The sequence below is a fragment of the Psammomys obesus genome, unplaced genomic scaffold (genome assembly GCF_907164565.1).
Source record: "Psammomys obesus unplaced genomic scaffold, mPsaObe1.curated_primary_1811, whole genome shotgun sequence".
Taxonomy (NCBI): domain Eukaryota; kingdom Metazoa; phylum Chordata; class Mammalia; order Rodentia; family Muridae; genus Psammomys; species Psammomys obesus.
Window position 1 is genome coordinate 4,667,345 of NW_026585691.1, and position 12,821 is coordinate 4,680,165.

The 12,821-nt window shown below is 46.7% G+C and overlaps 1 protein-coding gene across 2 annotated transcripts in view; it reads right to left on the reverse strand.

Moving 5' to 3' along the window:
• The window catches only part of Tln2 (talin 2), a 401,214-nt gene that overhangs the window by 57,075 nt on the left and 331,318 nt on the right, over positions 1 to 12,821 (reverse strand). For both annotated transcript variants that reach the window (XM_055597884.1, XM_055597875.1), the window contains exons 42-45: positions 10,530 to 10,700; positions 3,980 to 4,126; positions 3,240 to 3,341; positions 681 to 800 (exon numbers count right to left, since the gene is read on the reverse strand). In XM_055597884.1, coding sequence (XP_055453859.1) covers positions 681 to 800; positions 3,240 to 3,341; positions 3,980 to 4,126; positions 10,530 to 10,700 — 540 coding nt within the window. The remainder of the gene's footprint in view (positions 1 to 680; positions 801 to 3,239; positions 3,342 to 3,979; positions 4,127 to 10,529; positions 10,701 to 12,821) is intronic.

Genomic DNA, 12,821 nt, shown 5'->3' on the forward strand with positions numbered 1-12,821 from the left:
GACAAAGCTGCCACCAGGCCCTCTGGGTCCCCAGCTGTGCTGCGTTATCCCCCCTGTTTCTCACAGCTTCCAGAGATGACTGATCTCTGACATCGGACAAACTTGCCACTCAAAGACTCTTTCAGGTTCCAGATGTGCCAAGGCCATGTCTACACTAGCCTCAACGGACAAGGATCAGGAAATCCAGGTGGGTCCTGAGCCTATAGACTAGGCTTTGTGTCATGCAAGCAGGGTTTTTTCAAGAGAGGAAATATGAAATTCTTACATGTGGGTCTCAAAATATTTTTTGGAGTGTTTGGAAAACATAAGCATGACTGGTGGGATGTGCTAAGGGGGGCAGGAAGGTGGCAGCCCCAAGTTTGGGCATTTGAAGAGGGTGATTGGCAGCTGCAAGGGGCCTTTCGAATACTGTAAACAGAACCATTCCATCTGAGAGCCTAGTCTCTAGGGCACCCTAGCTCTTGGCCAGCTTGCCTCAGCAAAGGTCTAAGTTCTGGGCATAATTTGGACCTATCTGAGTGAATCTGGGCTGTCAGTTTCACAGTGATGGGAATGAAATCTCTTCCCGGCTGCTGGGCTGGGTTCTTGCAGAACTAGGCCACAGGGCCCTCCCCTCTCCCACCTCCAGGAATGGGCATCATGTGTTTGCTTCTTAAGACAGGGGCCTTAAGGTGGCAGACCTCCTCTGGTTCGGCGGTGGCTGCTGCCATCTGGCCCTGGAGAGCCAGGTGCCCATAGTCAGTAGTCATTTGTGAAGCCAGGCCTCCCAACTCCTCCGGGTTAGTAACCGACTTAGTCATCTGGAAAAAGAAAACAAGCAAGACACACATACATACACACATACACAAAGAGAAGCATCAGAACCACATGTTAATACCCCAGGAAGCCGAAGGGTTTCATTCACTTTTAGGCCCTGGGGAAGGTGAAGGCCAGACCCTGCATGAGGGCTGGTCCCTGGGAAGGACAATCCAAGCGAAGGCCATGCTGCACTGCACACGACAGTCCAGGGCTGTGACTGCACTGCAGCACAGGCCAGATGGGCGCATGCTCAGCGTGCAAGGCCATGCAGCATGGAGCCGGGTCTTGGGGCCAATCTCAGGGAGCCTGAGATATGGAGTCACCAGAGGAATTCTCACAAGGAACCGGTTTGGGGAACGAGCCTTGTGAATGGTGTGTCAAGGCTTCTGTGGGGACTCAGGCAAGAGAGGAACGGAGAATCGGGCTGCTACGAAGTCATGAACGAGACCCAGGCTTGGGTGGATTTGTGACAAAGCATGACAAGGTGCTGCCAGAAATGTGGTGGTCCACCACCTCCATATGGCCCAGCCGCCCCACACCTCAGAAGGGCAGTCCACCACCTCCATACAGCCCAGCCGCCCCACACCTCAGAAGGGCATGCCTCAGTTTAACGTTATCAAGCCTCTACTTTTCCTTTTTGCCACAAACAAAAAAGCCACCTAAAAGACAGTCTTTGCCTCTTCTCTAGGAATTTCACTCCTTTTCTCTTTTCTCACTCTTTAAAAGCGAAAATTTATTTTTATTTATAGGTATAACTGTGTGTGTGTGTGTGTGTGTGTGTGTGTGTAGGTCAGATGGCAACTTACAGAGGTTGATTCTTTCCACAGTGTGGGTTCCAGTTAACTACTAAGCCACCTTCTTGGGTCATGTTGTGGCCTTTTAACACCTTGATTTTAATGGGCTATTCCTTCTGTTTCTTTAGACAAGGTCTCATGTAGCTCAAGCTGTCCTCAATCTCACAATGACCTTGAACTCTTAACCTCCCTTCTCCTAACTCCTGGGGACTGAAATTACAACCATGTGCTACCATAGCCAACTTAAAGGTCTTTAAAAGAGCCCCTTTAAATGGCTCCATATCTCCTGAGGTGGGATACCTACCCCATCTAAGGTGTGTTTTTAAGACCCAATGTCACAGGCCTCGAGTCCAAGAGTGGGTTCCAAGGATCCCAAATGAGGCTGTAAGCTTGAGCTGAGCTATTTGTGCCCTGTCAACAGGAGCACAAAGACTCTTCACCTACTAGGTGAGGAGTGCCTAGCTCCAACCTAAGGTGCCAGGCTAGCCACCTCGGGACGGTCATATACTAGAGGGTGGACTTGTTGGGAATCACAGGTGCCAAGGGATGAGACAGCCTGGCTCAAAGCCTGGCCCATGAGAAACATTTTGAGGTCCCTCAAAAATGCCTCTTCCCATTGCCGTACTGCACAGTTAGAAGCCTTTGATCTGTCCCCTGGAAAGGATGGTCCTGGAGTAATCTCCAGCTTGCCAGGACACTCAGAAGTGACTGTGACCATTCCTGCATCCCTCAGGTCACATTTATGTGAACAGTGAGCCTGGTAGTGAGTTCCCATGTATAAGTAGAGCAGGCAGGGGAGCCTTCGTGGTCCAAGCTCAACCTCTAGTGGACACACAATCATATGACAGAGCCAGTGAGAGAGGTGCCTTGGCCACTCCAGCAAGGCCATGTCAGTTGCCACCTCAGGCTTATGTGGCAATCCTCTCTAATCTACAGCATTTGGCACTCCAAGTGGAGAGGAACATTTTCCATGCACTAAGTCTCTGAGGTTCTCATTTGTCATCCTTCACGTAACTCTATAATGTCAGGAGAGCGGAACTGCTTCCCAGTGCCATTTATGAAGGTTCACCTGGGACAGTGTTGTTTGCATAACGTTTCAGTGGGAAAAAAAGTTACTTTCAAGAGTGACAACCTTCTGCTGTCAGAAATTAAGAAAAAATAAACCACACTAATTTTTCCTAAAAGACTGATTGCCTGAGTGTTATAATTTGATTTTGTCAGACAGCTTTATCCTTTACTATTTTACTCCCAAATATCTTTTCCTATACTAGACTTTAAATCTAAAATTTAGATTTTAATTAGTTGAGATTAAATTAAAATTAAACCACCTTGAGTCCTTTCAGAGATGAACAGGACTCTCTCCTTTTTAATGCTATCTTTTTTCTCATTTCCTGCCTTCTCAAATGTTTTCTCCTCCCTTTGTTCCCTGTGTCCATGCCCAAATCTCAGGGAACTTTAATTCCTTCTTGCTGGGGCTTCTAGACCACAGGCAGCCAGAGGGACCATAGAGAGGAGGTAGGAGCTGGCGTCTGGGAGGAGCCAGCACCGTGGGCTGGCCACTCTCTCCAACACAGATCCCAGAAGACTCAGATGGTGGTGGACAGAGGGGCAACCCACAGTGTGTGGGACGGCTCCTTTTCTTCTTACCATTTCCTGAGCAGTGACGGCGACGGCTTTGGAGTATTTAACCACAGTCGTCTGGTAGTCAACAAATGTCCCCTTTGGTTCTGGAGGTGTGCCTTCGTCCAGCTGTGAAGAAGAGGGCCCAGGAGCCATAAGAACTAGAGACTTAGGAAAAAACAGAAGGCCCCTCAGAGACCTTTCATACACATTATTTAGTACTTTATGCATTTAAGTAGATATCAAAAGCAGAGGAATTTTGAAAGTCCCATTAGAGATTCCTAGGCTCCACCCAATTGAGATTTCTGTAGAGCAGGTCAGGACCAGAGTCCAGGATCATTCTAGAAAACTACCCAATTCTACAGTAGCTTTTACAAAGGCCAACACTTGGAAATCATTTCCTAACCCTTCCTGGAGTTTGCTCCCCATCACAGACCTATGAAGAAGACTTAAATTTTAAGTATTTATTTTCATTTTATAAACAAGGAAGCCAATAATACTTCTACAATGTCTATTTTTAACCACATATAAACTAGAAAGAATTGCACAGTGACTTACAAAAACTGATGCATTAATAGTAAAGAAAAAAATAATATGTTGGATATATGACAGACCATTTGCTCATTAACTATAGCCTCTAGGAAAAGAAGGCCTGCCGATCTCAGCCTTGACTGACAATCAGTTTCTGGGAGAAGAACATGTAGGGACGGGATGTGAGAGAGATGGAGATGTGGTTGGAAGGGTTCTAGGAGCTAGCTTAAGCCTACCTTGCTCATGGCCTCTGCAATGGCATCCACCATGCCTCCCACCAGCCCCACTTCACTGGCAGCTTCGTTTAGCGTCACCATAATGTCATCCACAGCTTCCTTCATCAGCTGTGCAGCCTCAGTGATGGCGTCATGGGTGTGCTGGGCCTGAGAAGGGAATTAAAAATGTCTGAAGTGGCATAAAACATTGTTCATTCTTAAGAAACATTTGATCTGCTAAAAATAACCCCCCCCCCCAAAAAAAAAATCAGAAGACAAGGCTGGGCCTGGTGATGCCTATGGTCCCAGTACTCAGGAGGCTAAGGCAAGAGGCCTCCTTGTTTAAGACTAGCTTGAACAGTATATTGAGCAAACAATCAATTGTGTCCCAGGAGAAGCCACATCCCAGAAAACAGCTACACAATGTATTAGAAATGTTTTCTTTCCCTGATTTCACACACTTAACTGCAGGATCAGAAGCAATCCCTTTTTACAACAAAAAGAGAAAAGAAAAATGCAATACCAAACTGTCAAGATTAGCTTAATATGCTGCTATGTTCAGGATGGGAGAGAGTGCCACAGGTTCCTAAATATACAAATTGACACATTTATTAAATAAAAAATCCCAGGAATACAAAGAAAAATGTTTTTCATAACAAATGCAATTCTCTTCAGCACTGCCCAGCACAGTATTATTATTATTCTCTTTGTATAAATAAACTGGATTATGGAAATGAAGGTGCACACAGGAGAAACAAATCTGCGGAGAGCCTAACAGGCTTTGGAGCTATGTTGTAAGTTATATTGCTGCAACCTTGGCAGAATGGATGAGGAAAGTCCTCCAAGGGCTGAAGCCCCGAAGGTAACATCCGAGTGCCCACATGCTCCTCGGACAGCATCCTGAAGACGTGCTGATGTCAAGGGTGGGAACAGGGACTCACAATGAATGGGTGACTGCATATAAAACAATGCTGGTTCAGGGCTCCCTAGCAGATACCTCGTGTGGCAGGAAGATGTCAGGGAAAGACTTAAGCTCTGTTCCCGTTCTTGCTCTACCACTAACTAGCCAGTGCAACGGGAGGACTGTAAGTAGTCCATGTCCTTTTTTTTTCCAGAGCTGAGGACCGAACCCAGGGCCTTGCGCTTGCTAGGCAAGCGCTCTACCACTGAGCTAAACCCCCAACCCCGTAGTCCATGTTCTAAAAGTCTCGTAGGCCATAAAGGTGCAGATGCCTTACGCATAAGAAGGGCAGGCTAGTGGAAACTCTGCCCTACCCTGTGCAGTGTAACCTAATGCCAGTGCCTTCAACATCAGAGATGCACCGTCCTCAAGCACTGGATCTGCAGTGCAGTGCAGCAGCTGTGGTTATCCTGGCCCAAATCAGGATGTGAGCCTCCTCAGAGGCCCAACACACTGCATCTTCACTTTGGTGGATATGAAGGAAAGGAAGTGAGTGGGACACAGACGAGGGGAACTCTTTGCTTTTTTTTTTTTTTTCTTTCTTTTTTTTTTCAGTTCAATCAAAGAACTCCATGAAGAGGCAACGTGAGCCACAGGCCCTGTCTGAACTGAAAGGCCCTGGGAAGCAAAAAGAGTTCCTCAAATATGGGATCTGGTAAGATGTCAAACATGCATCCCTGGGACACCTTTTGGAGAACGGGACTGCTTCCATCTTAGGGTTAAAATCCATATTACAGTAAAGACTAATTGGCTTCATTCCTGCTTATGATTATATCTGTTTTTCAAGGACTGTGCTAAAGCCTCACCTGTAGCCTTATTCTCCAATGGTTCTGTATTGCCTGAGCCAGAAATGGCAATTATGTCTTTGCTTCAAAAAGTTGTTTGTAACCATCTTGCAACCCTACCTTTGTTCCAAAAGGTTGTCTCACCAACTATGCCTACCTGTTCTGACTGCCTGTTGTTACAGCTACATTGTTTGCTCACCTTGCAACCATGTCTTTGGTTCAGGAAGAACTTCCTTGTTATGATGTTGTGCTACTGCAACTCCACCTATTTTGTCCACCAAATCCCCCATTTGGGAATCACCTACCCCTGAGCTATAAAAGCCTTGTCTTCCTTAAATCCAATGCTGACCTCTCGAACTCTACCTTTGGGGGAGGCAGCCCATTTACAGGAACGAAACAACCTGCTTTAACTAATAACTTGCATTGATTAATTTGGCCATCATAATTTGGGTCGGTGGTCTTTCTCCTCCCATCTTTGGGGTTAACACTGTCCTGACACACAGAATTGTGCCTTCGGGACAGACGTGAACAAGCTCATGATTTAGGCTCATAGCTGACTTCATGGCACAGATTAAAACAGAATGTGTATACTGCTTTATTCTGCTACAAGTCTTAAAGGTGGTATCCCTGCACAGAACTCTCTAGAGAAACTTCTAAAACCACAGACTCTTGTCACACAAGGACAAACAGAAGGACTGCTTTCTTCTGCAATGCAGCTACAATGAAAACACTGCTGACACAGTTCTACACGAATACGTTAAAGCTCAACACATGTTTTAGGAGAGAGGTGGACAGCTGCCAATCAGAAACCAGCTTTCATGCATGGCCTTCAAGAGTCTCTGGAGCGCAAACTCTTAACAGGAGTGGGGCTATTCTGAAGAGCGATACTTGTGCTCCTCCCTCTGGCTGAAAGACCACTGAAACAATGTGGGAATTCTCCCCGGGGATCTCATGTTGGGAGAAGGAAGGGCTGAATCTTGGTGCCAGTGAGAGAGGGAAGCTGTCTCTTAGATAACTAAACTGGTCAGGTCACCTTGCAGGAGAGCCTGAGCCTAGACAGTGATGATGGGTAGGACCACACTGTGGCCTCATTGCGTAGCTACGCATACTTCTTGCCCTCTAGGTAAATCTGAAGTTCTAAGATGGACTTGAGAGTTACTGGATCCCCTCAGGACTTCAATGAATGAATGATTCTCTACCTTTCCCCATTCCTTCTCTCTTTAATTGGTCCACTGAGGGCATGTGGACAAACCTACCTTGTCAGCATACAGCAACTTGGGGCAGGCATCAAGGATGCCATAGAAAGGTCTGACCTTAACTTTGGGAATGAGAACATAATTCAGGGAAGGCATCAGTGAATCACAGAATGACCTTTGAGCCCCTCAATAAACATCTTTGCTCTTGGATAGTTGAAAAATAAACTACCTGATGAATTCTCTAGAAGCTTTGCTCTTTTATTCTTCTTATTCTCTCTTTTTCTTTCTCTCTCTGTGTGTGTGTGTACACGCTCACATGTGTGTGAATGCATGCTAGGTGCTTGTGTACATGCACACAGGTATGTAGAGATCAGAGGTTGCTGTCCTCAGTCTGGTGTCTCCAGCGCTGAGGTTACCTGCACACTGCGGTGCCCAGTTTTCTATGTGGGTGCTGAACATCTGAACTTAGGTCTTCATTCTTGGGTGGCACTTTATTGACTGAGCCATCTCCTCAGCCCATGCCCTTCATAGTTGAGTTTTACAGATTTCTAGAGTGTCAGCTCAGAGTTCACCTCCTCTATGACATCCCCAGGCATGCCTTCCTCACCATGGCCTTTTCCTCTGAAGCCCAGGGGCAAGTTTCATCTTCATTAGGCAGCCTGGCCCCAGTCCATACATATACTGTGGGCTGGCCAAGCACAAAAGCTTTAGATATCCAGAGACATAGCAGGATCTCAGTAAGAACACACTTTAACAACCAGCAGCCCTCTGGGAAGCGAAGCAAGCAGGCCAACAATGAGGTCATTATTTTAGGGTTTGGAGTTACTCCCTTATTACTGCTCCTCACACAGGAGAAGACCACTTTTGTTCTTTGTCTGCACATGGCTTCCTAGGAGCCTCTTCCTTCCGGACAGGACTTCCACTACAAAGCCCAGGACAGCAGGCAAAGACATCAGAGGGGCACAGAGAGTGGGAGAAGTGCAGGAGTGAATCTCAAGTGTTAGGGGTGGGGACAGGCAACTGATAATTAGAGCTCTCGGCAGGGGATGAGGATGTGGCTTGGCTGGGGGGTGGGGCACATAGAGCAACCTCGGAGGCAATTCTCTAGCAGAGAATGGGGGAGGGATGAGGCAGAAGGCGCTCAGAGCGCTGTGAGCGAGGCCACAGGTATGTGCCTCTGTACCATCTTGATTTATTGATTACCTGCCTGCCAGGCACGAGGTGTCAGCCCAAATGCCATGTAAATGGGAGCATGCATGCCACAGCACATGTGAGGTCAGAAGACAACTGAAGCAGTTGGCGGTCTCCTTCGACCATGTGGGTTCTGGGAACTGAGATCAATAAATGGGCGTGGTGGCAATTACCTTTACCAGCTAAGCTGTCCTGCCAGCCCATTTAACAGCATTTTAACTTTGTGTCTTCTAAAAAGGAGATTACAACACCAACTCAACAGCGAATAAAGCTTAACCAATGTTCCCCCAAATAATAATTCTAAGTTGATTACTTATGTGGCCTCTTAGCCAAGGTTCTAAAGCAGTAAACTTGATGGGCTGAAGCCAACACGTTGTCCCAGGCCCTAGGAGACTGAAGGAGCGAGATCACAAATTTGAGGCCATTCCTGGACAAAGGGGGCAGTTTCAGGTTAGTATGAGCTATATTCCATGTTTCTGAGAGAGAGACAACAAGACAGTCAGAGAGAGAGAGAGAGAGAAGGGAAGAGAAGAGAAAGGAGAGGAAAGCAAGGTCAGCAGCAAACTTAATGACTAAAATGTCCTGAGGAGCAAGCCTGTCACAGTTCCCAGACAAAACACAGGTTGAATATTGAGACAGGACAGAGGTCTCGCTGTCAGTCACTACCTGTCAATTCACACCATCTGATGTGAGAACCACTTGCACTGAAGGAAAACAGTTCTAGCTGTTACTTCCGTATAGTCACCTTGGTGCTGACTATGAATATGCTCAACCATGAGGGTCCTCAGGGAGCCTTGAGCTCACCGTTCAAGCAGGTACACCAACATCTTCAAACCTAGAGCACTCCTACTTGCCATTCGACTAGCACAGAAAGCACCCTACGGAGGGTGGAAACACGTGGCAGAAAAAAGGCCCAGGGACAAGACAACCAGCTCCGCCTGAGAAGGGTAACTGACTGCTCCTCTGAGGAGGTGCTGCAGAGGGATTGGCCCCATCGCTGGACTCCCCCTGCTGACCATCACAGCTAAAGCTGTGCTTTTGGTCCTCGCCCACTTTGGTAACTAGCGTTATTATTTCCAAAAGTCCTTAAACACCTGGAGGGCTGTGGCTGGTTCTTTTATTTATTCTCCTTGAGACAGGGTTTCTCTGTGTAGTGTTGGCTGTTGTGGATTCATTTTGTAGACCAGGCTGACCTCAATCTCATAGAGATCCGCCTGCTTCCGCCTCCCCAAGTGCCTGTAGGCATGCGTTGCTGTGCCTGGCTGGTACTTACTTCTTTTAGTATCCAAATACTCTTAATAATTGCTAGCTATGTGAAAGATGGAACGCAGAATGGGCTAAGTTTCTGCCTTGAGCTCCCTCCAGACTTCCCTCAGTGCTGGACTGACCCGGCAGTGTAAGCCAAAGAAGCTCTTTGCTCCTGTAAGTTGCTTTGGCTCGGAGTAACAGCAGAAAGAAACCAGAATGGGGGTACATTTCCCTGTTTAATGGTCCCCACTAGGTCCTATGACTTAAATAAAGGTCATACTCCTGAGCAAAGAACAGATGCATCATTACATCTTGGTCCAGCTTCTTGTCCACTGCGCTCATCATCTGTGTATTCTAGATCACCTAGACTGCTTACAATCTTCTGAAGACACCACCTTCCCATTGCAATTCTACACATGTCCACGCTGTTGCTAAGTTGTTGTTTGGTTATTTATTTGTATATGTGTCTGCCTGAGTGCATGCACAAACACCACGGATGTGCGAGCCAGAAGAGGGCACTGAAAAATAGGTGTCGTGAGCTACTTGATGTGTGTGCTGGGAATGGTTCCAGGCCCTCTGCAAGACAGTAAGCACTCCTCACTTTTAAGCCATCTCTTCAGGCCGTGGTACCTCTTCTTAAGTCCTAAGCAAAATGTATAAGGTCAGGTCATCCATGGCAGACTGCGGCCACCATGTCTGGCTCTTAAAAGCAACTCACGGAAGAAATGTCCCTTTAACAAACTGATGGGTGTGTGTGTGTTATATTAAATTAGTATCTCTTATGCTGGGGAGGTGATAAGAATGTGTGCCTAACATGTGAGGCCCTCTAACACTACGAAAATAAGGAAGCAAATGATGTTACCGACCCATAAGATGACCAGAGATAACATTCATCGAAAGCAAATGTTTCTTCAAACAAGTTAGGTGTCAACACCTAGCAGGCACCCAGTAAGTATACCACCTCCACTCTCCCTTGAACATGCCATGTACTCGTGTACCCCACAAATGCTTGCCTACGTATCCTGCGGGGGAAAGAACCTGCGAATAACCCTCAACTACACCTGTTTGGAAAGCGACCAGTTGAATTCTCCTTTAGACAGGGAAGTCACCTTGGAGGTATTTTTTGAGGCAGGGGCCAGCACAGGAAGGACTTGAAATCCCAGGCCAGCCCCGATGCTTTGAAGCATTACCTTGGGGTTCCCTCCACCTTCCTTGGCTGCGTACAGCATCTGCAGGGCAGACTCTGCGAGAGTCTTGGTCTGGTCCAGCACTGTCATCTGTTGCTGATGGTCCAGCATCTTAGAGGCGACACCAACTGCAGCTAAGATCAAGGGCTCAAAGTAGCTTGCCAGCTGTGTCACCTTTCAAGAAAGAAAAATCCCAGATGTATTGTGTAAGTTCAGGTCCCCTTTTGTGGGGGCCCCATGGTGAGGAGGGGGTTTGGAGCAAGGATGATATGACTCATAGGAAAAGGCATATTTGGCTGCAACCTGCTTTTTGAAATACTCTCTAGTTAACAGTCTATTGCCTGGCTTTTCTTTCTCAGGGAATTCTCCATCTCCTCTCCATATATGGTAAGAAACCCATTCTGGAATTTAGAGGCCGATACCAGACTTATACTCAACTTTATAAATTGTCAGTTTTATAAGTAAAGCTGTTAAGAATAAGAGACACCCCACAGATCCAAAAGAGAAGGAGAACAAGAGAGGAGAGGGTCACGAGGCGGGGGTAAGAAGAAGAGAATCTGCAAGGCTTTTCAGTAGACAGGTCAACTGGCATCCTCGCCAAACAATGGGCCAAGCCTTGGGAATGGAATAAAGCAAAATGATGTCACCACTGTCTAACTTCTTTGTTTGGCTCAACCTATGAAAATGAAAAAGCTGGTCAAGGAATGTAGCTCAGTGGTAATTACTTTTCTAGTGTGTGAGGGGCCTGGGTATGATATCCGATGTTCAGACCAAATCAAACTCCACAACCAACAAAAGAACAAAATCAAAACTTCTTAAGACAGCTACCTACTGCCCGCTTTTAGGGCTTTGCTAAATGTTTCCAAGCCAATTCCTTAGTTAATTTTGACTCCAGTTTTAAGAGGCAGACCAAGACCAAGAGAAACTGGGGCACAAGTGTGGGCCATATGCTCAAATGATGCAGCTTGGTGGTGGAGATGAGGTGGGGGCTTGGTCCACTTCATAGCCTGGCTCTCAGCTCCCACCTTCTTCTCACTGATGCTCTTCTGCTTTAGTTTTTATTCTAGTTCTAATGCAGCCAGGCTTGAGAAGTCCATCACTCGGTATGTTTCTTGCTTTGTAAGTGAAGTCTGAGGGTGATAGAGTGATACCCCTCTATTTAACAGGTGGAGGACCATATTTTCATGTCTGGCCCCATATATTTCCACTCTGATAAAACACACCAGCACCAATAGCTAGTTTAATTCCTCATTTTTGTGCATCATAACTAGTTGCTAAGATTCCCATTAAAGGTACTTTATGCAAATCTTTAGCCTGTGGCTCCCTTTAGGCTTTCTTCCATCACACAGAGAAAGGAAACATGTTGTGGGGGTACAGGCAGAGAGGCAACCTCATACAAGCAGGCACTAGGTCATAAACAAATCAAGGGTTGGGGGATACTGAGCAGCAGCCCACGTTTGAGTGTCAACGGCCAAAAAGGAACAATAACAGTCATTACAGCCCACAGTGAGCAATAACACTACTGGCCAGCAATGAGGATACTCTCGCTCTGTTATTCTTCTTAGGTTATTTTACAGACACATCTGAGAAGGACCACTGACCTTCTGTGTCTTTATGTGCCTCTGTATGTCTCTGCACACATGTACATGTGGAGGCCAGAGACTGATACCCGGTTTTTTTCTTAATTGTTCTCCACCTTCTTTTATTTGGGTATGAGACGTCTGTGCATGTGTATGGTTGGGTCTGTACGGCCATGTCCAGATGTGACATCAGTCTTGGCTTTATTCCCTTGCACAGGGTCTCTCATTAAATCTGCAGATCACTATTTTAGCTAGGCAAGCTTCCAGAGACAAGATCCACTTGTCTCTGCCAACACTCCTCTCAACACCAGGGTTACAGGAACAGATGGCAATGTTCAGCTTTTTACATAGGTGTTGGAGAGTAAAATTCAGGCCTTCATGCTTGTCCAGGAAGCACTCTTACTCACTGAGCCATCTTCCCATCCCTTGATATGAAATTTTGAGACAGGGTCTCACACTGAACTTAAGAGTTTGCAGCTTTGATGAGAATGGCTAGCCTGTGAGCCCCAGAGATAGCCCTGTCTCTGCCTCCTCTGTGTTGGGGTTACAGGTGAGTACCTAGCTATGTGGGTGCTGGGGATCTGAACTCGGGTCTTCATGCTTGCACAGCAAGACTTTATCTGATACTTCCCCAAATCCCTCTTTGTGCATCTTAACGGAGCTCCTTGAAGGCTGAGTGGGTAGCCTGCAAACAGAGCACAGGTGGAGCTGGCTC